The sequence below is a fragment of the Diaporthe batatas genome (assembly GCF_019321695.1).
Source record: "Diaporthe batatas strain CRI 302-4 chromosome Unknown Contig00006, whole genome shotgun sequence".
In the NCBI taxonomy this organism is placed as follows: domain Eukaryota; kingdom Fungi; phylum Ascomycota; class Sordariomycetes; order Diaporthales; family Diaporthaceae; genus Diaporthe; species Diaporthe batatas.
In genome coordinates, this window is record NW_025408553.1 from 454,178 (window position 1) to 479,187 (window position 25,010).

At 54.1% G+C, this 25,010-nt stretch overlaps 7 protein-coding genes across 7 annotated transcripts; 5 read left to right on the forward strand and 2 right to left on the reverse strand.

Moving 5' to 3' along the window:
• Positions 1-3,098: 3,098 nt before the first annotated feature.
• On the forward strand, positions 3,099-3,827 carry KVR01_006454 (uncharacterized protein; the record flags this gene model as incomplete). Its single annotated transcript, XM_044789586.1, has 2 exons — positions 3,099-3,300; positions 3,406-3,827. 2 exons carry the CDS (start codon positions 3,099-3,101, stop codon positions 3,825-3,827), a joined length of 624 nt encoding a protein of 207 aa, XP_044645257.1.
• Positions 3,828-4,108: 281 nt separating this feature from the next.
• KVR01_006076 (uncharacterized protein) lies at positions 4,109-5,409 on the reverse strand (the record flags this gene model as incomplete). Its single annotated transcript, XM_044791062.1, has 3 exons — positions 4,109-4,246; positions 4,316-4,914; positions 5,208-5,409. The coding sequence occupies 3 exons, from the start codon at positions 5,407-5,409 to the stop codon at positions 4,109-4,111; spliced, it is 939 nt and encodes a 312-aa protein (XP_044644879.1).
• A 3,133-nt stretch (positions 5,410-8,542) lies between these two features.
• KVR01_005934 (uncharacterized protein) lies at positions 8,543-12,766 on the reverse strand. The gene is made up of 2 exons (XM_044791858.1): positions 12,087-12,766; positions 8,543-11,901 (listed from the first exon to the last, which is right to left on the reverse strand). The coding sequence occupies exons 1-2, from the start codon at positions 12,282-12,284 to the stop codon at positions 9,091-9,093; spliced, it is 3,009 nt and encodes a 1,002-aa protein (XP_044644737.1). The 5' UTR covers positions 12,285-12,766; the 3' UTR covers positions 8,543-9,090.
• An 868-nt stretch (positions 12,767-13,634) lies between these two features.
• On the forward strand, positions 13,635-15,383 carry KVR01_006261 (uncharacterized protein). Its single transcript, XM_044783181.1, has 4 exons — positions 13,635-13,979; positions 14,030-14,058; positions 14,134-14,641; positions 14,706-15,383. Exons 1-4 carry the CDS (start codon positions 13,950-13,952, stop codon positions 14,991-14,993), a joined length of 855 nt encoding a protein of 284 aa, XP_044645064.1. The 5' UTR covers positions 13,635-13,949; the 3' UTR covers positions 14,994-15,383.
• Positions 15,384-16,307: 924 nt separating this feature from the next.
• KVR01_006401 (uncharacterized protein) lies at positions 16,308-17,179 on the forward strand (the record flags this gene model as incomplete). The annotated part of the gene is made up of 2 exons (XM_044790521.1): positions 16,308-16,787; positions 16,847-17,179. Exons 1-2 carry the CDS (start codon positions 16,482-16,484, stop codon positions 17,177-17,179), a joined length of 639 nt encoding a protein of 212 aa, XP_044645204.1. The 5' UTR covers positions 16,308-16,481.
• A 504-nt stretch (positions 17,180-17,683) lies between these two features.
• On the forward strand, positions 17,684-19,535 carry KVR01_005940 (uncharacterized protein). Its single transcript, XM_044789283.1, has 4 exons — positions 17,684-18,067; positions 18,268-18,687; positions 18,751-19,081; positions 19,148-19,535. Exons 1-4 carry the CDS (start codon positions 17,898-17,900, stop codon positions 19,199-19,201), a joined length of 975 nt encoding a protein of 324 aa, XP_044644743.1. The 5' UTR covers positions 17,684-17,897; the 3' UTR covers positions 19,202-19,535.
• A 2,395-nt stretch (positions 19,536-21,930) lies between these two features.
• Positions 21,931-24,077, forward strand: KVR01_005756 (uncharacterized protein). Its single transcript, XM_044783411.1, has 3 exons — positions 21,931-22,831; positions 22,896-23,457; positions 23,517-24,077. Exons 1-3 carry the CDS (start codon positions 22,613-22,615, stop codon positions 23,855-23,857), a joined length of 1,122 nt encoding a protein of 373 aa, XP_044644559.1. The 5' UTR covers positions 21,931-22,612; the 3' UTR covers positions 23,858-24,077.
• The last annotated feature ends 933 nt before the right edge of the window (positions 24,078-25,010 follow it).

The following is a 25,010-nucleotide window of genomic DNA, read 5'->3' on the forward strand; positions in this document are numbered from 1 at the left end:
CTGTCTCGCGCGGCACTCGTGTCCTTTCCCAACACGTCGTCGTGCTCGGCACGTATGGCTTCTAGGGCTGATTTGTTCTTGTTGAGAAGGTGGTAAATAAAACACAACGTTGAGCCCGTCGTGTCGTGGCCAGCGAGCATGAAGAGCTTGACCTGAGAGACCGCCATCTCGACAAATGAAGGATCCACGTCTGCGATGCCAGAGATTCCTTGCACCTCGTCGACATAAGATTTGATAGCGAGTGAAATTATCGTTTTGGGACCTGTAGAGTCACCTTTGCTCTGTGCATACTCAGCAACGCCGCGCTCGATCCTCGGCTTTACGTAGTTCTTCATGATACGGTTGGCATTCCAAAGTCGGAGGCGTCGGAGGGGGTGCATCGACTTGAGGATCATCGGTGGGCTGTGTTCTGCGATGAGCCAGCTAATTGCCTCTTTCAGTGATTCAAAGAATGGGTTGTTTCCATCCTGGCAGTGTAGTCGCTGTCCACTGGATGGTGTCAGCGTGGTATCGCGCGGACAAGCTGATAAGCTCACAGTGCCCGTGTATCGCTTCGGACGTATACCGAATAGAAGCGAAACAAGATACTCACAGTGTTGCCCGTCCGATGATATCTCCGGTCGCTCGCATGGCTTTGACGTCAAGCTGGACAACTTCGCCGCTGGCCGCGATTTCATCCAGCGAATCCCGGAAGACCTGGATCTCCTCCAAGAAGGCCGGTACGAGGGACATCAAGTTCTTGACGGAGAATCCAGGGTTGAAAATGCTTCTCCACATCTTCCAGACTTGGCCTTCCTGATTAACAAGATCGTTGCATCCGGACAATACGTAGAACTCGTCCCGCATTTGGGCGTGCTTTGGCCTGGAGTTATCTTGGGTGAATTGCGCCATCATGTCCGGGTGGAATACGGCGATCATCGGATGGGAGAAGGGCCATGTATCCAGGTAGAAAATTGACTGTTCGCCAATCTCGGGATACTCCTGGGCAAGCAATAAAGGCACACACTGAGGATGGAGATCTGCCGGGTATTTGGCCAGTATCTTGCTCATGATCTCAAGGTGACCGAACAAGAACGAGTGAGGAATCATCGGCTGCACGAGAAGTTAGTAAAATCGACGGGGAGAGAGATGCGTGTTCGGGCAAGACCGACGATGCCATATTTCTGAGCTGCCTCTCTAAACAACATTCGAACCTGGTAAAGTCGATAGAAGAAGCGAACAACAACGAGAAACAACAGAGCCGCCGTGACGCGGGTGATGATGCCCATTGTGGACGCCATAATGGTGCCTTTTCGTGCTCGTGTCCGTCCCCAGAGAGGTCGTGGGAGCTTCGGAGGACCTGGGCTGAGAGTTTGCAGCGCAAGGAGTTATGGGGCAAGCTATTTTACTTGCTTGAGGGGATGTGTTGCCTTAGGCTTTTGAGCTGAACCGTGGCTCGGTCTCGGCGTCGGTGCGCCCGAGCCCTTGATGCGGGAAGGCAGCAAGGCTCAAGTGCTCAAAGGCCTACCCCCGTCGACATGGCCGTGGCACGCGCCATGGATTTGCGCCATGGAGTTACAATCAATCAAATACGAGATGATTTCTAAGCTGCAACCAACACCCGGGACCAACCTAACAGCTCCCAGGGTTAGGATGCAAGCAACTAATGTCACTAAATCACCGCTACAGACGGCCAATGACGTGGGAAGGAAGCTACACGACAATTACCCAAATTCATGGGATGAACAAGCATGTGTAGTTTGAGCCCCTTTGACACAGAACTACATACTGTTCAGCATCAACTGTATCGTGCAAATTGCAAGGCACATAGGTAGGGTTCGGGCGCGAGGAACAAAGGTGTCACAGTTACACTCACTGGAAATTGGAGCACTTGAGCGTTGGGCCGAACTTTGTCTGGCTCCACGTACGAGGTGTAACAATGCCCCTAAATAGCCCCCTAAATAGCCCATTTACACCTAGCACTGTCAGCCGCTTCGCCAAGACCAGATTCATGCTCAAGGCTGAATAGCACGAAGCTCTTGTGAGGAAACGAGCCGGGGAGGAGCAGAATACCATAGAGCTCAATACACTGCTTGATGAGACAGAATAGTGCTGACTGACACGCAACCGTTCTGTTGGAATATGCCCAAGTGTGATACATCGTGTAGTGATGAACGACATACAGGAACTTGTAATTACAGTGAAGTGACAGTATCATTATTATGTCTAGTATCCAGTGACCCTTGGAATACTAATGAATTGACCTCGGAAGTTTCTAGCGTTTCGATCTAGGTGAGGAAATCAAGCTATCATTGATTCAAAGTTGGACCAGGCAGGGTAGATACGCATCGAATATCAACCCAGCTCCAGCTGCCCACAGAAAGAAGTCGAGCATAGCGCAGTGACCAAGAAGCAAGATTCAATCAAGTTCAGAAAACAAACAGACAAACAGAAACATCGGGCGCAATTGGGAATGGGCGGGAAGCACACGTTCAGAAAAAGGAGCGCGAAAACCAGAACTGGCTCTATGACAGCTGAATACACCAAACACGATGATCAAGCATCTGACCATATTACGGTAGTACAAAAGGACGGCAGACCTTAGTTGGCTAGACCTTTTGACTCTCAAAACAACGTCCATTGTTATTTTGAAGAGCACAGTTCCTAAACAGCATGATCATTCTGGCTGTCTCTTTGGGATGCTCCAAAGTACATAGACATTAAGCCGACCACCTCTCACTCATACACAGCTAGGCATACCAAGCCATTATGCACGCGTGGTTACATGGCATGGACGCCATGCATGATGTCTTGAACCGTTCGGAGCGTAGCATATTCCTCTGTCCGATATTCCTCTGTCCGGAAGTAGTTGAATTAGTGCGGATCATATCAGGTATCGAGGTGTGCATCATGCACTTGCTTTTTCCAGTTGGACGAAGGATCCACCACTGCATATGCCCCTCAGGACGCACTGGCACCAGTGCTATTGTAATCACCAAAATCGATAGAGCAGGGTTTCTTCTCCCTCTCCCAGATAACGACAACGTCGCTTCAAAGTCTCGGAAACGTCTCGGAAAAGCCACAGCTATTTCACAACCACGATCTTAAGAGCCGCTTAAATGCATTTCTCAGCCTTTATCCGTCATTTATCTGCTTGCAGTCTCATAGCCAGCGCATTGGCCCTCTCCCCCGAGTGCGCGATTGACTGGACCAGCATCCGATGTCCCAAGGACTCCAAGACCACCCTACCAACACCGACTTACGGAGATACCAACGCTGTCTTTACGGTGTGCACCGAGGAGTTCATCCATGCCCCCCCAGGTGAGCACTACTACTACTTTCCCATGGTCCCCTGACAGCAATCTTGAGAATCATCTACAAGACATCACTTTGGACCAGTAACAGTTGACTATTGTGTGACAATAGAGAGCGTGTACGATGCTCTCATCGACTATAGCTCGTACCACATGTGGAATAGCTTTGTTGTCGAGGTTGATTTACCGGCAGGGGTTAAGACACCAGAGGACGTGTACGTCGGCATGCCCATGAACCTCACCACCTCTGGCATCGTCCCCTTTGTCAATACCACCAGTGAGGAGGTAGTGACAGTGCTGGAAAGGGACTTTCCAACCTGGCGGAGCAATGTCACAGTTTTTGGGGCTCTCGTGGTTGCGGAGCATCCCAACATCCTCGTGAACCAGGGGCATGGAATCACGAGGTATGTATCGTATGAGACATACTACGAAAATCCGCTCATACCCTCCCTGCTGGTTGCCAGGTCCACGCTTCAGGGTTTATTTGAGCAACAGGGGAGGGACCTGAAGGCATATGTTGAGTCTCAGGTTTGAGCAAGGGCAACGGGAATGGCCGACGTTGGTCACGCTTTGTGTGTCTTCACTCAATAGGTTGATTACGGGGTAATATGATGACGGGAAACCACGTATTGATTCTTTGTCTGGTATATACGTGTTCTTAAACAGGATTCAACCATGATACAGTAAGGTGCTGCATAAAAAATCCCCAACGCCTGCCCAATGGGACCATCGGGCTGCTGTGGTCAATGAGATCACATCAGAAACGACTAAAGCCAAACTGTGTTGCCTACACACCCATGCCCCCTAACTTTAATCTACATGCACGCGGCACCGTCAATGCCGAGAACCTTGCCGTTGATCCACTCGCCATCCTGGGAGGCAAGGAAGCAGACAACACGGGCAATGTCGATGGGAAGACCAACACGGTGGAGCGGCGACCAGCCAGCAGCGAACTATTGAATTCATGTCAGTTATGACGTCGGTATTCAAGGATGTATGTTTATTGTCTGGGAAACACATACCTCATCGACTCCATCATCGTCGAGGGTCTTGCCGCCAGGGATGTACTCTCTGCAGACGGCGTGGTACATGTCGGTCTTGATGCCACCGGGAGCGATGGCGTTGACGGTGATCTTCTTGTCGCCAAAGTCAATAGCCATGCAGCGCACAAAGGTCTCGATGGTGCCCTTGGAGCCGGAGTATACGGCGTGCTTGGGGACACCCTTGGCCTGGCCGGTGATGGAGCCCATCATGATGAGGCGGCCGCCCTCCTCAAGGTTGTTGTAGGCCTCGCGGGCGACGAAGAACTGGCCACGGGTGTTGATGTTGAAGACACGGTCGAACTCCTCAGGGGTGACGTCCTTGACGTGGCCGAAGGAGACGACGCCGCTGTTGGAGCAGACGATGTTCAGCTTGCCCCAGACCTGCTTGGCCTCGGCGAACATGCTGACGATCTGGTCGACATCCGAGACGTTGGCCTTGATGGAGACAGCGTCGGAGCCGGCCTCCTTGATGGCGGCCACGACCTCCTCGGCCGACTCGCTGCTGTTGGCGTAGTTGACGATGACCTTTGCGCCGCGACGCCCCAGCTCGAGGGCCATCTCACGGCCAATGCCACGCCCTAGGCAGAACTCATGTCAGCATTATGGTTGAACTCTGCCAAGGGTCGGAGCGGCTGGTAGTGGGAGCGGCTAGAGCGGCTGATCCCTGCCCGCTGAGCCGGCGATGTACAGCACACACGGGTCCGAACGGACTCCCCCACCCGCCGTCCGGTCGGCCCTGGCAAGGGTCTATCTGCTGCCGTGGGCCGAGCCGCTGGCTGGGTGGTTGGGTGGGATGCACGCAACGGCGGGAGGGTTCGTCCAAGCGGGCATCGGATGGAGAAGAGACCAGAGAAAATTCAGGTTGACTTACCAGCACCGGTCACCAGCGCAACCTTGCCCTCGAGAGAGGCAGACGCCAGACCCAGGGGGCCGGGAATGGCATTGTACTTGCCCTTCTTGGAGGGTGCCGGTCCGTCCTGGATCCCCTCAGCCATCATGTGCTTGCCGTTCTCGACCTTGCCCTTTGATCCGTTGATGGGAAGGGGGGTCTCTTCTGTCAGGCCGGGTGCCATTTTGGTGTTGTGTGTCGTGAAAATATATGGTCTAAACTGTTGAACGGCAATGAAGGCGCTCTTTGGGTATCTAAATCGCAAGTCGAATGGTGTTGATGCTGGTCGGTCTTTCGAAAACTTCAGGATGGCAAAGTGGTCGATGCAATATATATCCAATATCCCATCTACATCGTCATCCGCCTCGCCGCCCGGACTGCAGGGTCCCAGACCAGACCAGACCAGACCCAACCACACGGCACGGTGTTGTGGCACCGACGGACATTGTTGGAGATGCCGGTGCACGAGTGCCTAGGTACTAAGTAGTCATCTCGAGCACGCCCAGCTGGCGCGGTCGCCGTGCCGATGGTGCAGCCCACTTCAGGGGGTCTCACCAGGGCGTTCCAAATCCGCTCCCACGGGGCTCGGAATTAGAGCCTGGGCTTTGACGATGCCCAAGTACGATGCGCTCACTCAAACTTTCTTGCTGCCAGGGTAGGTGGGCCGGCCTGACCGTCTGGACTAATGTCTCAACGGCATATGTTTCGAAACTCTACTCATCATCCGTTCAGCTGCAGATCTGCCGCAGCAACCCGCCCAGTTAGTGCTCCGGTGTCCCGGGCCCTGATCAGTGAGCGCTCAGACAGAGTCCGTTACTGACTGGCCAGCCTCCGGCAGCAGACCAACCGAGCATCGTGCCTTGGCCCTTGGCAACCGACATAAGTCTGCTAGATCCTCCTTCGGCTTCTTCCTTTGTTTCCCTTTTTCTAAAACACCCATGGCGCTATTCAGGAGCACCAAGGGCTTGCCCTGGCACGCGAGCACTCCCGAGGTCGACAACTGTCCGGCCTAAGACCTTGGAGAGGTCCGGCGTGGCCTGGCCAAGCAGCCTGCGCACTTGCCCAGCCAGCTGGTTCATCCCTTTCTGCCTATGATGAGCGTCTATGGTCTTCCGGACCAAAATTAGCTCATGGCCCGTTGCTACGCTGGCCCTCTACATCAGCTTAAGTGGTGTTGCCTCTGTCCTACCCTCACCATAATCATACGTCAGAGGTGTGCTCGTGTGGTATTACTGGTCCAGGATGCGTGTTCCGGGGCCGGCGCATGGTAGCCAGCCACACACCGAAGCTGATCCAAGTGCACAAACTACTATGATAGCACAAACTTTTTTCAAACTTCTTACGATTATCACGCTTTTCAATACTACTCGAGCAAGCTGATTGGGTCCCTAAGCATATTGCCAGCCTCGGACCATTTATTATTGACTTATGAAGTCTGCAAGCACGGTCGGTCGCTCTGGCTTCAGGGCACATTCTCCAGTTTGCTGCTGTAGCACTTTTGGATCAACATCTTTTTTTTTTTCGGCACAGGTTACAGTATCGTGGGTCCGTAAAGATGCGATACACCGAGCGTGCATCATGATACCACCATTGCTCCCCACTTTGCACAAAAAGGAGGCATCTTGATAGTCCGTCCGCCTGTATCGACTTATGTACCAAATTCACTCGTGATTTTACTCCAAGGTGCCCAGATGGTCAATTCGGGCCCGGGAGTATGCAGCCTCAGTGCTGCCAAGGGCCGACAGGCAGAGCGTCAAATATCCGAGACTTCAAGAAGCGCGTCTCTGCGCGTCAATGGATATCAGGCCGATGTCAAGCCAAGATAGTAGTATGCATTTGTGGAAGCGTCGCACCCAGCAATTCGCAAGCGCGAGGGCGCAGATCCAAGCTGGCCAAGCTGTCGATTGCATTTGGGGATCCGCCGCTTCTGCTCACTTATCACAACCAGAATCTGCCGAGTGACGACCGCGAAGATATGGCCCTCAAACCCATGTGTGGTTTGACTTTCTGTCGTGTTCAATTGCCAAGTCCCGGTGAAGGAGCGCCACGGGGTTTATCCCATGTGCCTGGGTGGCAAAGTGAAGGAGTTCGGTAGGCGAAATGTGACACTCACTACTATTAATACAAATTCATTTTTGACACGAGACATACCTTAGGATTCAATTGATAGCCGGTGGGGGCTGTCATGTGGTCTGAATATCCGAATACCGGATGACCTAGGTACAAAGCACTGGAAGTGTTCGGACCAAGAGCCTTGGAAGTTTTTGTCCCGTCTGAATATCCGAGTCTCTCCCAAATACGATTACCATGACCACTCTTTCTTAGTTCAGACGGATGTTCTTGACACATACTTTCCTTCACACGTTGGTACCTACTTACTAATGAGTATGTTTTTAATGATTCATGCAGAAGCACCGCTTGTATAGCAGGCTTCGAAATCTGCACGGTTCTGGGAGCAGCACATTATTGGTAATATCATGCCCACAGTTCTCGCTCTTTTTGAATTATTGAGATTTATCCAGGGGTTATGGTTTTCCATCGACTGCAGCTCTGAGTAGTCCGTTGATGGCGCTGGGAAAACGATATAAACACATCAGCCACAAGTCAACAGGTCCTCTGACACGGACCTGCTCATTGCGGCGCGAACAAGAGATCTGCCACAGAATACGCGACGGCGGAAGTTTCCCATCAAATCCATGCAGCGACATTGAGGATGCCCTAAGGAAACGGCAATGTATTTTAATTCTGCACACGGAGCTGTGACCAGTTTTCTTATCCCTTCCAAGGTTCCCCGGGCTAACTATGAAGACTTCAAATGTTCACCGGGAACGCCTGCTGAGCCTCCCAAGAGTGAACCTCATGTCTCCCAATTAATTTTGAAGCCTGCCTCGGGAGTGCGCAACATTCGGCGATTCTCAAGTATCAAGCTCAGTAATCGAAGCTGGTACCTAGGCTGCCAAAAGCAGCCTGGCAAGCCTTCTACACTGTGGACTCGAACTATCGTCACATGTGATCTTATGAGTGGGTTCAAATATTGACTGAAAGGTAAGTGGAATATGAATCGTTTGTAATAGCCGCATCGCACATTCCAAATTTCCAGTTGCTGACAACAACGCGTGGTGTGGTTTGAACTGAACGACACGAACAACTGAGTGCGAGGGACGGCACAAGTCTCCCATGTGCCGTAGCGCAGGACGTCGTCCCGAGGCTAACCTGGAATTTAGCTGTTGCGGCGGGGGAAGGATTGAGATGCGCTGGTAGAATGCCGTCCGGAATCTCGAATGCGTCGCTGTGTGGGCACACGTGCCGGCTGAGGGATATTCGTGGGGCTTGGATTTGGCGTAGCGCAAGGAGGCACATCGCTTCGCCATCGGTTCTCAGCAGTCACGAGGGACGGTGCAGTTGGGAAGAAGTCGTGATCAAATTGTCCTCATGGACGCATCAACATACTACCACCACCGACCCGCCTTCAAGTTCCAACACTTCGACCCAGATGAAATAAGTAACGGGCTGATATACACAAATGCCCATGCGGAAAAGACGAAGATCCTCCTGCCCACAAACATGGAATTGAATCACCAAACACCACCCCCGACGCTAAAGTGATAGGGTGTAACAACAGTGGTATGATAAGGGGAAATCTGGTGCAGTGTCTAGAGACGATATGATATCAAGAGGAGAAGCAGACGACGGAAAGGGGAAAATAAGCAAAGGGCAAACGATACAAAATGTAGCAGTGCTGGGCCAACGAGTCGCGGGTATCTGCTCACAGTCTTTTGCTTCGAAAGTGCGCATCCAGACCCCATAAATCATCCACCCGAAAATCCCAGCATATGATATTTCACTCTCGATTGATGGTCTTGCATCAAGAAGCTGTCTTGGCGGCGGGCTCCGGCTCAGCCGCCGCCCCGACTCCCTCCTCCAGCTCATCACCCTCCTCGACCTCCACTTCCTCGTATTCTACATATTCGTCGTCGTCGCCCTCGGGGATACCATCCTCTCCGATGGGATCATCGGCAGCAAGCCCGTTCATCCTCTCCCAGACTTCTTTCCTGATGCGCTCCTCCCGGGCGACTCTCTGCCGCTCGAGCTCCTCAACGCCGCCGCTCTTCTTTAGCTTGCCCTCCGCCACAAATTCGACGAGCTCTTTCTTGATCGGATTCTGGTTGCGGGTCTCAAGCTCCTTCTGGCGAAGCTTTTCCGCGCGTTCGATGGCTTCCATGCGGTTCTCGTGGTTTGGCTGCAGCGCGCGCACCTCACCCAACACCCCTTCCTTCGCCTCTGAAGGGTCCACCAGCGTGTTGTCCTCAATGTGCTTCAGGCCCCGTGAGAATTGACGTGACACGGTGGCATTCGCCTGCCCAGCGTTGACATCCTTCATCTGCTCCTTGGTGGCCTGCTCCACAAGCGCAAACGTCTCGCTGGCCTTCTCGAGGTCGTCCTGCAGATCGGCAACCAAATCCTCCATAAGTTTGACCTCGTCGCGTCCGTTGCAGACATCCTCGAGCTCCTTCTCCCAAATCTTGGTCCAGATAGGCTTCTCGCGCTTCATGTACTCCTCCATCTTCTTGAGCTCCTTGAGGGCAAGCTGCATGTCCTTGGCCACAGTCTCGAGCTGGCGTGGCAGTGGTCGGACGCCACGTTGGACCACATCCTTGCGCAGATCCTCAACCAAATCTTGAAGGTCGTCGACCTTGGTGACGAGACGATCAGAGTCCGTGTTGAGCTGTTTCCGTCCTTGCTTTACGTATGACGATCCGGAGCCTCCGTCGACGTCAGGCAGCGATGCCTTGGCCGCCGCAGCCTTCACGTTGTTCGCCTTGTTGCGGATGGCAGCCATGGAACCGTCGACCTCAGACTGGAAGTTGGTGTACATCTGCCTGAGAACAGCCAGATCCCGGCGCAGAGTCTGCACCTCAGCCGCCTGACCACCTTTGAGCTGGCGCCCACCACTGAGAGTAGTGTTCCGGGGAGAGTCTGCCGGTGGGCTTGGAGGGGCAGCAGCGAGCCTCGCGATCTCCTTGGCCGATTCTGATTGTCGTTCGGAAACGCGTTGGAGGGCAGCGCTTTGGTCCCCAACGTCCTGCTTAACGGATTCGATGAGTTTCCGGATGGATCCTAGCCCGTCATCCACGTGCTTCTTGACCTCATCAAGCGCTTCCACGTTCAGCACCAGAACGGAACGGTCCTTGATGTCCGTCAGATCCTCTAGCTCATGTCGTACACCGGAGACCGGGTCTTGGATATAAATCTCGGGCAGATCCGCCCCATTTGCATGGGTATTCCAGGAGAACTTCTCGATGAATGCAAGTTGCAACCGGCCGATCGTCAGTTCACTATAGCCCCCCGAAAGGACGAATTTCTTGACTTTGGATTTGTATTGGAGGAAAAGGGTGAGGTCTTTCGGTGGCGACGCTGGAGGCGACTGGTCCATGAAGCTCTTGCCTTGCTCTTCAGGGGTGGGAGTCGCGGGTTTCGGCTCGACAAGCTTCGAATCCTCTTTGGTCTCCGTCTTCGGCGTGATGTCGCCTTCACTTGCCATTGTTGGGACGACATCAGGCAGGGGTCCTTTCAAGGTCGCGCTTGGTTTGAATCTGTCCTCCTGTGTCGGGCTTGCTGGCTTGGGCACCTCCTTCTCTCCCGATGCCCTGTTTGGTTGACGCTGGGGTGAGGAGGGATCCAAGACTCCGGGCCTGGCACTCAGTGACCCATCATTATTTTTCCTTCGCACAGTTTCCCTCGCCTGCACGGCTCGCATAGATTCCCTGGCCTCTGGTCTTCCTCGGTTTGGTATTGGGCCAGTCTGCGTTGGCATCATAGGAACCCCACTTGCGCCACTGCCCAGGTGCTTGGAGATTTGGTATGCAGAGTATCTTCGAGACGCACGGCGCTCCAAGTCCCCACCTCTTTGTAGTGCTGCCAGGGCACTCTGGGTTGATGACTTTGGCGGAGGCGGCGGCGGCGGGAAAGAGTCCAGTTCCCCCGGCGCCGCAGGGGTTGGAACAGGATCTTCGGACGGGTATGGTGGAACGACGGGCATGCTCTGCATGGTATCGCTCGAGAGGGAGGACTTGTCCGAGATTGTCGCCTGGGACTCATCCCGCTGAGACTGGAATCGCCGAGGAGACCCATTCGCCTTGACCGTGTCGTCTGTCCCACGGCTACTGGCCGGTCGGTATCCATTCTCAGTCAAGCTATCGTTCAGAATCTGCGACAAACCCCCAGAATTGCTTCCCTGGGTACCGGTGCTCGTGACACGGCCGTTGGAGGACTCAGGGCCCCCATTTTCCTTGTCGCGTGCCTGCTTCTGTCGTAACTTTTGTTGCTTCTTTTTCAAGCCATGGAGAAGATTTATAATTATGTCTCTTATCCTTGGCAGGTACTTTTCAAGGCTCTCGACACTTGCCTCCTGGCTCAGGGTCGCCTCAAGTATATTCCGAAGAAGTTCAGGGACGTTTCCGAGGTCGGAGGTATCGACATTTATCGCCGTGAAGGCCCGACAAGCCATATTGAACTCATACCCAAGCCTTACGTAGACGTCTGACACCTGCGTGTCGGTCGCCTGGCCCCGGGACCATTGTGTCAACGTCTCGAGGAGCTGTTTCGTGGCGACAAGCAAGTGGGTGACGCTCTTTTCGATCTGGGACAAGGGCATGGCGGAGCTGCTACTCGAGGTCTGATATGAAAGTCTCAAGGGTTAGCATTTTGGCCATAAACCCGGAATTGAAGCCATGGGATGACGTCTCGGTGGCAGGTGTAGCCTGGCGCCGCACAGATGATGTGCCGCAAAGCATCACCACCACGTATGATGAAGAGGCTTGCGGACCAAGGCCGATCGATATAAGGAGAGGGTTGACTGACACTCGGTCGTTTTGAACTGCTGCTGTTCCTCTCACTGCTCTGGTTCGACCTGCTGGAGGCAGTGGAAGCGCGAGGCTGGACACTGCCTGCGAGACCGACGGCAGGTGATATTGATCGCAAGGGAACATTTGGCGGCGGACCAGGCTCTGCGCCTGGCGAGCGGCGCAAGGACCGTTGCGATGGGCCTGGTGCCTGCATGGTGACTGTGGCTTGTGGCTTGACAACTCCCGAACCAGGCCTTCCCCCTCTTTGTCCTCTATAACGGGAGCCGATGGATGCGTGTGTGTTGGATCGTGAGGACCAAGATGGTGGTGATGAGGGAGGAGCGTCGAGATTAGGGCCGAGGTGAGACAAGGCCAAGCTCGGATTGAAGCCACGCACGGATTGGGTTGGAGTTGGGTGCAGGTGCAGGTGCAGGTGCAGCAGAGGCGAAAGAGTCGGTAAAGTCGGAGGCAGGTAGTGGGGGCGAGCAGGTCAGCACGAGGGCCTGGCTGGGCTGGTGCTGGTGCCGGTGGTGCTGCAAATGTGGAACTTGATGCTTGGATGTGGGCGGGCGAGGATGCAGTGATTGACGATCTTGTGTCAAGGGTTTGGTTTGGTTTGGTTCTTGCCTGTCGAGATGTTGTTTCTGGTTTCCAGGTTTCTGGGTTTCAACAGTTGTCGAGGCACGGACGTTCCCCTGCTGTCATGCCCGGGCCAAAAATCCTTGGAGACACAAGGAGCCAAGGACCACCCCCAGGACCGACCACCTGGGCCTGAGCTCGGGGTGCCGTAGCGCTTTGGGCGCCTACAAAACCTCCCCTGGGCCGGGGACGGGTGGACACTGGACAGGGTAAGCTGGCAAGGTCTGGTGCCTCCACCCAGATGTGTCATGGACATCCACTCTGCCCGTCCCTAACCTCAGATATTCATTATGCCAACCCGACTTCGCTGCCCATGGAAACCTGATGAAACACATTCCACTGATCAAGCACTGGCCAAGGTGAGCATTATAATATTACTTATCTTATCATTGCTCTTTCCCCATCGTATCATCGTATGAGTCTCATCGCCCTCCCAAGAACGGTTCTTGTACAGGTGCCTGCAACCTTCTTTGTCCATGCCCTGGTGCAAATCTGACGGCCCGACTATTCCATCCCAGTGCCTATGAATGGCATCATCTCGTAGTGTCGCGTCTGAAATCCTTCCATTTCTTCCACCGACGCGGCCTTATCTCAGCCGGCATCCGATCTTCAGCCTGCCCAGATCAGTCCCCGAAACGTAACAACCGCTGGCTGTGTAAGGACTTAAGCATTGGGCGTGAGTTCTATTTCTGGGTGGTGACGTGCCACCCACCCCCATGTTCTTTGGGGGTGGGTGCTCCATCAGGCGGTCTGCTACCTTGCTTGGTTGCTTGGGTAGATGACACAGGCGGACAACGGCCATTCTACATGTGGTCGTACCAGCTACCTACCTACCTAGGTACCTAGGTAGGTAGGTACCTAGGTGAGAGGCTGCTTACAAGCCGCACTGCCCTACATCTGGGATTTGCAAGGACGGCCGTCGACAGTTCCTCCACGCATCTGTGGGAAAACAACATCTCACTACCTGCTAACCCAGTTGCCTCTCTGCAAATGCAGCCTGGAGAATACTTTTGTGAGAAAGAACTTTGTTGGGAAGGTAGGCCTCGTGCAGCCTGCCTCCCTGGATCAACCAACCTGTGATACGTGAGCTCCAATCGTAATTACACCTTTGGAGTACCGCTCCAGAAGGTTCAACCCCCTCCTCCGATCCGACCACCACCATTTCCTTGTAAGCCATCAACTCAGCCTCTTTCAGCCCGGCAGTACCTATCATTTCTCTCACGTTGACTGTGCTCTCAACATGGGCTGGCTGTTGTTTGCATACCCAGTGGTAAGTCTCTGCGTGAAGTGTTTGCAGTACAGTTCTCTGATGACCTGCAGCTCATTCTGGCTCTGATGGGCGTCGCTCTGTAAGGCTACCGATTCCGCACCTGCAAACGAACCCATGGGAGATGTCAAGAATGCTCACAGGTGCCATGTCACAGTTACGAGCACACCAACAGCGTTACCTTCTCCCTCCCACTCTCCCCAGTCCTGACCTTCCTGACCGTGCTGCTCCCCCTTGTCGCCGCTGCGAACGCAACAGCCCTGCCGTACATGCTCCGTGAGCAGGCCCGCTCCCCTCGCAGGCTGCTAGTCAAGCTCGCACACCCGGCCGTCACCCAGGGCATACAGGGGATCCTGATAGTCGCCATCGCTACCCTATACACCACCTACGTGGTGCCCGGCGCCGCACGGGACTGCGGTCTCTCGACCATCTGGCAGCGGCTGTTCCGCGCCAAGGATGCCCAGTCCATCAAGGCTATCCAAAACGCCTTCGAGTGTTGTGGTTTCCGCAGTGTCAAGGACATGGCGTGGCCGTTTCCCCCGGTCGACGTCCAATGCGCCCAACGCTTCGACAGGGCGTTGGCGTGTCAGGGACCTTGGACGGGTGCCCTGCAGAGGAGTGCCGGCGTGGAGCTGGGCGTCGTCATCATAGTTGCAATCCTTCAGGTAAGCAAGACGACCAACGCTCCAAAGACAGCCTGTCAGCCCCGCTAACAAGTCCTTCGTGCAGATCGTGAGCCTCGTATTTCCAGCACAGTTCAAAGCCCGGTTCCACGAGTCCTCGTGGCGCCGCGTCTTTGGAGGCCGCAGGCGGCAGGGGTCTGGTTTTGGCCCCTCGACCAACCGCCCTTTGATTACCGATCGTGACGTGTCGGCTGAGGAGGCTGGAGACGAGGTGGGCGGTGCCGGCTCAACTAATGGATATCACTATGGCGCCCTGGACGAGCGCAACGGTGGTGGACCGAGAATCGAGCCATCAGGTCTGCGTCAGGAAGGCAACGAGTGGCGAGACGAGTGACTACATGAGTAAAATTGTGTCAAAGCCCGGGGGGCAAAACGGGGAATATCAAAAGTCTACAAGTGTGCTTGCAGAAATGGGAGGCCAGGCACATTGAGGCATTAGTTGTTGAATTGTGCCCAGGGAGGTGACGCTAGTGCAACGACAGAATCCATTCGAGCTATGCCAACTTCTGGTTGGCTATGAGCTTGGTTGTCAACATGAGACGAGACACCAAGAGGTGGGACGAAAGAGTCGGGACGGAAGGATGCCACAAAATTTGGGCAGAATAGAGAATGATTGATTATATGGCGGCATCCACCCAGATTACCTAGGTACCTACTTAGTAGTATGGCCAACTCCAAAGAGTGATCCATTAGTGATCTATAGATACCCGCAGAACATATCACATCCTTGAGGAGTATGAATGGACACTAGCAAATCTAGTTGACTCAAGTGCCTCTGAAGCCCAACCACGGCAACCTAGTCTATCAAATGAATGCCACATGGTATCCAAAGTCCAGGGCACATGTTAACTTGAAAATTCCACAAAATTAATAAAACTTGTTGCAGTTACTCTTTGACCAACACCTCTGGTTTTCTTTATTTTGAAGATGGATGTGAAAGAGAACGTGCATTTTGCCTGCCCAGCCTGATCAAAAAAAAATTCAGAGCACATGCCAAGCGTCAGCTGGAACTACTCCTGTAAATCTACCTAGGCAGCTAGTGAGTGTTCGAAGTTCTCTAGTATTTTTTCCTTTCTTTTTTTTTTTGGGGGGGGGTGGTTCCTAGTGATCAGAGACTGTTATGAAAACCTTAATACCGGGTCACAGATGATGTTTTCTGCTTGGACACTTCTTCCCACTGCCAGTGTTGGTGACGGAGCGTGCTTTAGTAGATCCTGCCTGGGCCTACTCTGCCCCATAGGTTTGGCGATTGTTACGAGACAGAGGAAACTGCATTTTCTTGTTATTCTACATGGGCAGATGTTCTATGCTTTCACTCTTCCTGGCATACTTTTGAAGAAGAGTAATGCAAGGCCACGCTCCTGTATTCAGGTGCGCATTCATCTTGGAAGGCTGGGTTGCAAGGCCCCTGAATTGATAGGATCAAATCATGCAGCCCGTTCGTTTAGCCTTGAAGTAATTTGATGCTGATATTCTGCATTCTGGTCTAACAGTCACCTAGGCAGTTTGTCAAGCAGGCTGAGTGACTCGGCCTTGTTTAGTGTCCCTCTAATATGATTGCTCGGTAACGGTATCAATTTTTCTACCATCTTGAACGTCTTGCCTTAGCAGCCGGCGATTCCAGGCCGTCACACACCTTTTAGCCTCCATACCTAGGTAACTTGAGCAATCTCCCCCCAAAGACTTTTGCTGTCCAGCCTCAATGCCAGTCTTTTGGGTGGCTGTCTTTCTTGAACATCCGGGCTTCCCTTTACCCAAACACACCTACCTTTCTCCACGTCCTGCAAAGTCCTGACGAAACCAAATCTGGTCACCATTCAGGATGTCGTCCTCTTCTCACGGCAAATCAGGGCCAAACAACCCACCTCACAACCCACAGATCGAGTGGGCCCTCCTACCATCCTCTCCAGAGCCGGAGTTTGAGCAGCCATCAGACCTTGAGGATACCTCTAACGACGAGTATGAGCATGTCTACGGCCCAGCGGTGAAAGCAACAGACAGAAACAAGCAGGGCCCAGCCCCGGCCCAGGTGGAGGATCAGTACACCCACCCCACTGAGGAACCCGAGGAGGTTGGCATGGAGAATGTCAAGTCCCAAGGAATTGCTGGTTTCATGGTCAAGGTTAGGGTAAGTGGAGATGCCACAGCTTTGTCAAGACACCCAAGGGCTGACAGAGGTTGTGTAAGAACCGGCTGAGGACCATCAAAGACCCCAATGAGCGAGCACAAGCACGCCACGTCTTCCATGGCCTGATGGGACGGCTCAGGACTGACGACAAGGCCCAGTCCTTCAGCCAAGCAGTGGCGGAAAAGGTCCAGGAATTCCTGATCGACCGAGGACTAGGAGAGTCGCTCTTGGGCGACTTCCACCTGCTGCAGGATATCTCTGATGAGCGGGCACGGAAGCACAGGGAGGAGATGGAGCAGAGAAGGGAGGAGGCCAAGCGAGAGAAGAGAAAGAAGGAGGAGTGGAACTTGATCCGCGAGGCCGAAGCCTACGAGGATTGGGTACTGCTCTAACTGATCAAGACTCAACGAGCAAATGGTGGCTCTTGCGCCATCAGAAACAGCATAGCGGTATTACCGGAAAGGGACGGCAAGCCCCCAGAGCCCTGCGATTAACTAGCAGTTTGATGGGCAGATATCATGGCCCCGGGCTAGCCTAATGATTGAGAATCTCATACACGAGCGTGTGCATGTGGTGACTGAAGTGCTGAGCGAAAAGGTGGGGTCAGCAGATGTGTGTAGTCTACGGATGAATCACGATCAATCGGGAAGTCATCCCTCACGGTGGCTCTCGTCAAGTGCTCAGGGCTGGTGGATTGCACGGATTGCAGTGTCGTCATTGCCTTCAGCCTTTGCAGCCAGCCGAGACGGAAACGGATCCTCATAGGCTCAGAGGCCCAGCCTACCACCCCAAGGCACGAGGGCGATTGGCGGGCCGCGACAGGTGGACCTCTTCTGGCACAAGCCGCTGCCGCATTCTGGTCCGTGTCACCCCTACACCCGAAACGACCCGACCCAAAATTCTCTCGCCGGCTCTCCGTCGCCAAACCTGACAAAAAGCCTCAAAACTTTTTGTTGTCACTTGTCCACTTGGAATCCCTATCCATCCATCCACCACCACCATCCACCCCTCGTGACAGTCGCAGCTTGCGCTTCGGGAACCACTCCACTCAATTCGTTTCTTCTGGTGTCTTTTCTTCCCAGTCCACCGCCGTCCACATCTTCAATCGCAATGGCCTCTGCAGCACCGTCCACCGGCTCGACCAAGGTCGACGCCGTCGTCCAGAAGGCTGCCGCCAGCGCCCCTGGCCAGCTCAGCGGGTTCCAGCTCTACTCCAGATTCGCCTTCGCCGGTGCCGTCTGCTGCTCGATAACACACGGTGCCCTCACCCCCGTCGATGTGTACGTCGCTCCTACCTGACCCCGCGTCAAATTCAACCCAGTCGCTGCCAGAAACCCGTCTTTGTTTCAGCTTCGCGACCGATGCGTCTGCCATTCCCGCTGCTCCCGCTGCTCCCGCTGCTGCCGGCCGCTCAAGCATCATCCAGCCCGGAACGCCGTCAACCTTTCGGGCCACCATGCTAACAAGCACTCCATCACAGCGTCAAGACCCGTATCCAGCTCGACCCTGCCACCTACAACCGGGGCATGATCGGTGGCTTCAAGCAGGTCATCCAGAATGAGGGTGCTGGTGCTCTTCTGACCGGTTTCGGCCCCACCGCCGCCGGTTACTTCCTGCAGGGTGCCTTCAAGTTCGGAGGTTACGAGTTCTTCAAGCAGCAGTCCATCAACCTGCTCGGCTACGAGACCGCCTCCAACTACCGCACCGGTGTCTACCTGGCCTCGTCCGCCGCCGGCGAGTTCTTCGCCGACATCGCCCTCTGCCCTCTCGAGGCCACCCGTATCCGTCTCGTTTCCGAGCCCACCTACGCCAACGGTCTCCTGGGCGGCTTCAGCAAGATGGCCAAGCAGGAGGGCTTCGGCGCCTTCTACGCCGGCTTCGGCCCCATCCTGTTCAAGCAGTAAGTTACATCACACCTGCCCACCCCTGTCGCGGAGGCCAGCCGTGCTCACAACCTGCGCAGGATTCCTTACACCATGGCCAAGTTCGTCGTCTTCGAGAAGGTCTCCGAGGCTGCCTTCCGCGTCTTCCCCAAGAAGGACCTCTCCGACGCCGCCCAGACCGGTGTCAACCTGGGCTCCGGTCTGATCGCCGGTTTCGCCGCCGCCTTCGTCTCCCAGCCCGCCGACACCATGCTTTCCAAGATCAACAAGACCAAGGGTCTGCCCGGTGAGGGCACCACCACCCGTCTGATCAAGATCGGCAAGGAGCTTGGTCTCCGTGGTTCCTACACCGGTCTCGGTGCCCGTCTGTTCATGGTCGGCACCCTGACTGCCTTCCAGTTCGCCATCTACGTAAGTTTACAATCCCCAACACATAACTCAACCCCACGAGTAGCGCTGACAAGCTTTTCCATGAAGGGAGACCTCAAGAAAGCACTGGGCGCCACAGGCGGTGTAGAGATCGCCAAATAAACGATTTTCCCGAGTGTCTGAAGATGCTAGAAATTGTTGTTGGTGGTGGGTCGAGATGGGATAGACATTTGTGCTGGTAGAAGGTACAAGATACACCGCAGGTTGTGCTTATATAAGCCCGCCATACGCTATAGGGACTGCTACAGGGGCTAGATTAGACTCGACGATCTGCTTGGGTTCAAAGAAGGTCCGCGCGACTCCGGTTGCGAAACTTATACTCCTTTTTTCGGTCAGGATCTGGTCTCCGGGCGAAATCTGGCCATTCACGACTGGTCAAGACAGCTTTGTATAATAGTCTTTTTACTCGCGCAATCATAGACGGGGAGTTGGTGACACCGAGCGTCCGTTGTTCATGACAAGTGACAGTGGCCACCAACGATCTGCTGACTGAATCGGGTCACCTGAAGGGTGGCTCTGGCGTGCCTCTCACAGAACAACCTAATCTTGGGTAACGTCTTGTCGAATACGCTCTTGTGGAATCTTCCCACAGGATAACCTCCTTGTGGATAGCCTTCTCTGGAACTCACACCTCTAGAAAAGGCCGGATGGACAAGTCGACAGAGATATCTCATGCGACAGTTTGCTGCCGGGTAAGCTGCTGTGAGATGACCTACCTCCTGTTGAGCTGTCTCAAGGACGAATCAACGTGGTTTCTGATGTATCGAATGCGTTGCGACGGGAGCGAGTGACGTTGCTCTCCCCAGATTCGCGAGCTTTTGACATGGACCCGCAATTTATTAGGTGGGCGTTGGTGGGGTTGTGTTCAGTGGGTGCAGTGACTTACTTACTCCTTTGGGTGGAAGTCTTTGCCTCGTCGGCCAATATCCCGAGGTCCTTCTTGCAGGAAGTGTAATCGACGGGCCCATTATCTCTACGGACCAAGGAATCAGCCGCCGAAACGACAAGATGCTTCCGGACGGAACCACACCAGGCTCGTAACAAGCAGAAAATATTGAATGGAAAGCGTGTGTATTGCATTGCTACGCCATCTATCCTAAAGAAGCGACGTTCCTGCTTTTATAGGGTACCCACAATGACTTCGATACTACGATTCATGCTGAAGAGTCAGCCATAATCAATGGGAACCCTTGTTTTCAATTATGGTTGTTGCTCTGCGTCTTGCAAGTGTCAACATGTGGACTCTCAAATCTGGTGAGGGGATATCCTATGGGCAAAAAAGGGACCCCGTGTATCAATCAGGCACTCCTGAAGTCAAGAGACCATAATTTCCACCCCCGAACCCAGTGTTTCACGCCAGCAAGATTTGCGATTCTTTCTGCTCGTGACAGTTGTATTCACCTTGCCTGATGCCAGGTGCGTCAATACATGCCGGGCCCCATCGGAACGCAAAGCCACTCACGAACTACTGTGTAGAACACACAAACTGGAGGACCAATCGTACGCGGGACCAATATTCATGGCACCGGAAATGTCAACCTGTGTTTCACGGGCCCGCTCATTCAACGTCGAAGTCGATGAACGGACGGGCCAGACCAGAGTGCGCCCAGATCGAATCCGAGGGACATCTGGAAGCACCGCACGCAGACGGACCATTCACTGTGCGCGTGGTCAGCAGATTGGGTTAAAATTAGATTCGTAACAGCTCAATCAACACGGCGGGTCCTAGCTCACAACGTGGGACAAGATGACGGCTCCTGCCGTGCCACCACACCCTTCGAGCTTTGCTTTTTAAGTTGTCACTAATAACTCGAATCCTAATCCTGACCGTCATCCCTTGCAGCTCTACCGCTTAAACGGCAAGCTGAGCTGACATGTTGCTTAGTACACGTTGAACCCTGGTCACTTGCACACATGGGCAGGACGGATGAGGGTAATTAATCCTCGCTCTATCGGCTCAGCCCTGGAGCCAAACCCGGGGGAACCGACCTGTTGGGATCGCAGAACCCGGCGCCCTGGGCTTGGACCTGGGTGCCGACCTGGCAACCCTTGGGAACGTCTGAACCGAGGTGGTAATTACAGATCCTCGAGATTACACGGCAGCTGCAATTTCCCGCTTATCTAAGTGGTTAGCCTACAGCTGGTCGACAGCAGCTGATAGTTTCACCCATTCCGAGCTAGAGCCGCCCTTGCAGATGTTACAGCGGTTTTCCGAGGCACCTGGGCGCCGCAGTTGATAACATCGGAAAAGCTTGGACGTTTTCAGAAGTCTGCTCCTGGCCCTGTCTGCCTGTCTCGCACAGCTTATACGAAAGAAGCAGGCGGGAAGGGAATGCCTTGCCGTCTGGCAGAGGTGCTGATACACCAATCGCGGCCACTGTGCTTTTTCTCCGGCGGTGGATCGATCCTCGGCGTGGTCGAGGTCGGCCCGGTGAGTACTTACATATGTACCATGCTGATTGATAGGCGAACAATCCCATCGGGAGATAAGCACGGGGTTCTGGGGGGGTGGGGGGTTGGGGGCATGTCACACCAGCAGGATTCCGGCAGACTGGCAAGCCTGGCAAGCCTGGCCTGCGCTCTGCGGATTTGTGGAAATCTGGCTAAAGCCTCCGGGGAGGGGGCAGCTGGGCAAGCTGGGGTGGCAGGTTAACGAGGGAGAGAACAGCAACCCATTCCCAATTCGCGCTGTGCCGGCTCCATCTTGCCCACTCGCCTTGCATAAGGTCGTCCGGGCAGCCATGTGGTTGGCTCGCGAACCCATGCAGCTCCGGAGCGGCTGGACCGCAGGATTGGCTGCATCGCTGTGGCGCTCGGCCTGATAACGAGCGAAGGATCAACCCAGGATTGACGTGATTCTCCCGCCTAAATGGTCAATAAACATGGGGCATCAGAGCACTTTGAAGGCTGGACGAACACCCCCCTGGGACCCGGGAGAGCGGCTTGCGGCTGGCTCTCGAGTCTCGAGCCCTCCTCGCCAACCAAGCCGCGGCTGTAAGGGTCTGATCAGTGGGAAAAGAGAGGGTCCTCATCTGCCCTATTTTCACAAGTTCGTGTACACTGCAGTATACATACTGTGTAGTCTATTCGAGCGGCCTGTCAAAATTGCGGCCGGTTGGTTCCGCTCACCCGCCCTCGCCCTCGGGCTCCGTATAATCTGTCATGTGGTCCCCTCCGACTCCCTCGACAGCTCACTCCTCCCACTCTGCCCACCCGAGCTGTGTTGTCACTTAGTGGCCCTCTGGTTATTGTAGCTGGAGCGGGATATCCCTCCCTCCCTCTCCCCCTCCATCCCCCCTCGTTGTCGAGAGGCCTCGAAATCCGAACACCGAATCGTCGAATCGCCATCGCCTTATTTTGTCCACGACCTGCCACCGGACTGCGGCCCCGGACCCGAGCTCGAACCCCGATCGTTCGTTGGTGATCTGCAGTGAACTGACTCTTACCCATCGCACGGACGAATCGCTTCATCCCGCCGACCTGGGATCGCCTGGATAGGGTTGCAATGTCATTATGGGAATCTTGACGCCCAGAGAAGGCACCAATGGACTGGTAGTCGTCGAATCGACCGACCTGACATACTTTCCCATTACGCTATGGGACATCCGCGTCATTGCAGTCTTGTGGACGCTGTTTCTGGTGACCGGCATCTTCGTTGTTCTCCGTCTATACTCTCGTGTCAAGATCCTCCAGTTCTACGCCGTCGAAGATTACCTATACAATGTCGCCTTTGTAAGTCGCCGTCTTCTCATATTCCTTGAGTCTGCGGGGCCAAAGCTGACAGTTCGGTCGTCAGACGCTTCTCCTCGCATACAATGGTCTCATCACATTCTACTCATATCACGGCCTCGGCAGCCAGCTTCCACCATCCCTAAGCACGAGCGACGTCACCCTCATTGTTGTCTTTGAGAATGTCCTTTTCGATATCGCCAGCATCGGTCTCGTCGTTGCGAAGAGCTCACTTGTGGTCTTCCTGCTGCGTCTTGCCCCGCAACACCAGTCTCAGCTGAAGTGGCACACACTCATCGTCCTCCCGATTGTGCTCCTCGGCATCGTAACCTTCGGGGCGATAATGGCAATGTGGTCGAGATGCTTTACCGCACTGGCCGGGACGACTCTGTTATGCTCCAGTGTTGTTCCTGCAATGCACTGGATGCAAGTAGCGGCGGGCTTCAGTGTTGCGGTCGACCTGTGGTATGCCGCGATGCCGTGGTATCTTCTACGGCGCCTGACACGGCCGAGGAAGGAGAAAATGTTGATCCAAGGATCAATGAGTCTTGGTGTAATTGCTGCGGGTTGTGGTATCGCGAGAGGCTTGACCATATACGCGGCGGTGAATAACCTAGCTGAGAATTCAGGTATGTGCTGTTGACCCCGGATATTCTTCATGCTTGGATGAGACTGACCAGGTGGCTAGCCGCCGTACTTTATCTTTGGCATGGAGCGGAGATGGCAGTGACAATGATATGTATTGGCCTGCCTGTCAGCAGGCCGGCCTATGCCAGCATGATCCAGGCATGTGGTATGCGAACCCGCAAGGCGAAGACCAGCAATTTGTACCCCTCTTATACCGGCACCTACAGACAGGCTCGGGACCTTGCGAACGGCGAGCCGGATACGTGGTCTCAGCGAGAGATTCTGACCGACACGAACGCGATGCATGTGGCCACCAAGGAGTCCTTCAGCATGACTTTGATAGGAAAACCGGGCATCACAGTGACCAAGACTGTAGATGTCACCAAGCAATCTCCAGTTTAATTTTTTCGACTTTTCCTGATCTTCTCGTTGAACGAGACTGAGCGGTGGGGTTTCAGGCGTTGTGTGGCATGTTTTAATAGCTATGGGCTTGGCAGGCGTGTACCGGTCATTGACGGCCATTCGGCAACTGTATATAACTACTTCCCAGGCACGCCCCGGGAAAGGCTACTTGATGCTGTACATCTGTCAACACAGAACAACAAGTTAGCCATTCTCGCAACTCATTGTCCACCGTCCCGTACTGTCTGTCTTCTAAGGTCCCCAAAACAAGTTTGACAATTGGGCACTCTGTTGAAAGGGTAAACATCTCATTCTTGTCCGCAACTAATGAGAATGGGAGAGACCCAGGGAAGGGTCCCTATTGTGAGTCGCGACAGACTCTTGGAAACAGATCTGCACGTGTCGTTCGGGCCCAAACTTGCATGAAAGGGCAGTAATGAGGAATCGCAGCTGGTCGAATATGCCGGAGACCGCAACCACACGTGTGTTGCATGCTCCTCCGCCAAAGATGACTAGACTGAGATTGCTTCCTTCACTCTTTATGAAGCGGCAAGCCCATGTTTGGCCTGTCTCCTTCTAATCCACACAAGTTTCTTCCTAAAGATGCAGTTGAAAATCGTCTTGATGTAAATGAACTCCCGGCTCGTCACCTCTAACTTGAGTCTGGCATCCTAAAGCACTCCTAAAACCCTGCCATATATAATACCCTAGGTACCACTGTATTAAGACGCGGTGTATTCCTTCTGGAGTAGACAGAATTGAAACAAAACCGATTAAGCATTGGAACACAACTTAAAATCCCTACCCATTGGATAACAGCATTTCTGCTCCAGGGCTGTCCCACCTCATGGCGGCAACCACAAAAGCTTTTCTTACATAGAAGCGGCAACTGATCACTTCTGTCGGCATTCTATTGGAATCGGCCGTCCAAAATCACATGTGCACTTTCGAGGCGTCGATGGGAAGGGGCACGCTGGATTGATGAATGATGCAGATGCAAAGGCGGCCGCCACGGACGCCACGGCCCCAGCTGTTGTGTTGATTTCAAATTCGGACAGCTCGATAGGACTCAATACATCTTGCTGCCGAAATCAGCTCATTTGTATGATCAGGTATGGATCTCGTGGAACGTGTCAGCGGGCTTATGGCCGTT

Coding starts and splice junctions, on each gene's coding strand:
- KVR01_005934 (XM_044791858.1), bottom strand. CDS start 12,284: ATGCAGGCACCAGGCCCATCGCAACGGTCCTTGCGCCGCTCGCCAGGC. Junction 11,902..12,086: donor GCAGTTCAAAACGACCGAGT/GTCAGTCAACCC, acceptor CTTTCATATCAG/ACCTCGAGTAGCAGCTCCGC.
- KVR01_006261 (XM_044783181.1), top strand. CDS start 13,950: ATGGGCTGGCTGTTGTTTGCATACCCAGTG. Junction 13,980..14,029: donor TGTTGTTTGCATACCCAGTG/GTAAGTCTCTGC, acceptor GATGACCTGCAG/CTCATTCTGGCTCTGATGGG. Junction 14,642..14,705: donor TCATAGTTGCAATCCTTCAG/GTAAGCAAGACG, acceptor TCCTTCGTGCAG/ATCGTGAGCCTCGTATTTCC.
- KVR01_005940 (XM_044789283.1), top strand. CDS start 17,898: ATGGCCTCTGCAGCACCGTCCACCGGCTCGACCAAGGTCGACGCCGTC. Junction 18,688..18,750: donor GGCCCCATCCTGTTCAAGCA/GTAAGTTACATC, acceptor CAACCTGCGCAG/GATTCCTTACACCATGGCCA. Junction 19,082..19,147: donor CCTTCCAGTTCGCCATCTAC/GTAAGTTTACAA, acceptor TTTTCCATGAAG/GGAGACCTCAAGAAAGCACT.
- KVR01_005756 (XM_044783411.1), top strand. CDS start 22,613: ATGGGAATCTTGACGCCCAGAGAAGGCACCAATGGACTGGTAGTCGTC. Junction 22,832..22,895: donor ACCTATACAATGTCGCCTTT/GTAAGTCGCCGT, acceptor TTCGGTCGTCAG/ACGCTTCTCCTCGCATACAA. Junction 23,458..23,516: donor TAACCTAGCTGAGAATTCAG/GTATGTGCTGTT, acceptor CCAGGTGGCTAG/CCGCCGTACTTTATCTTTGG.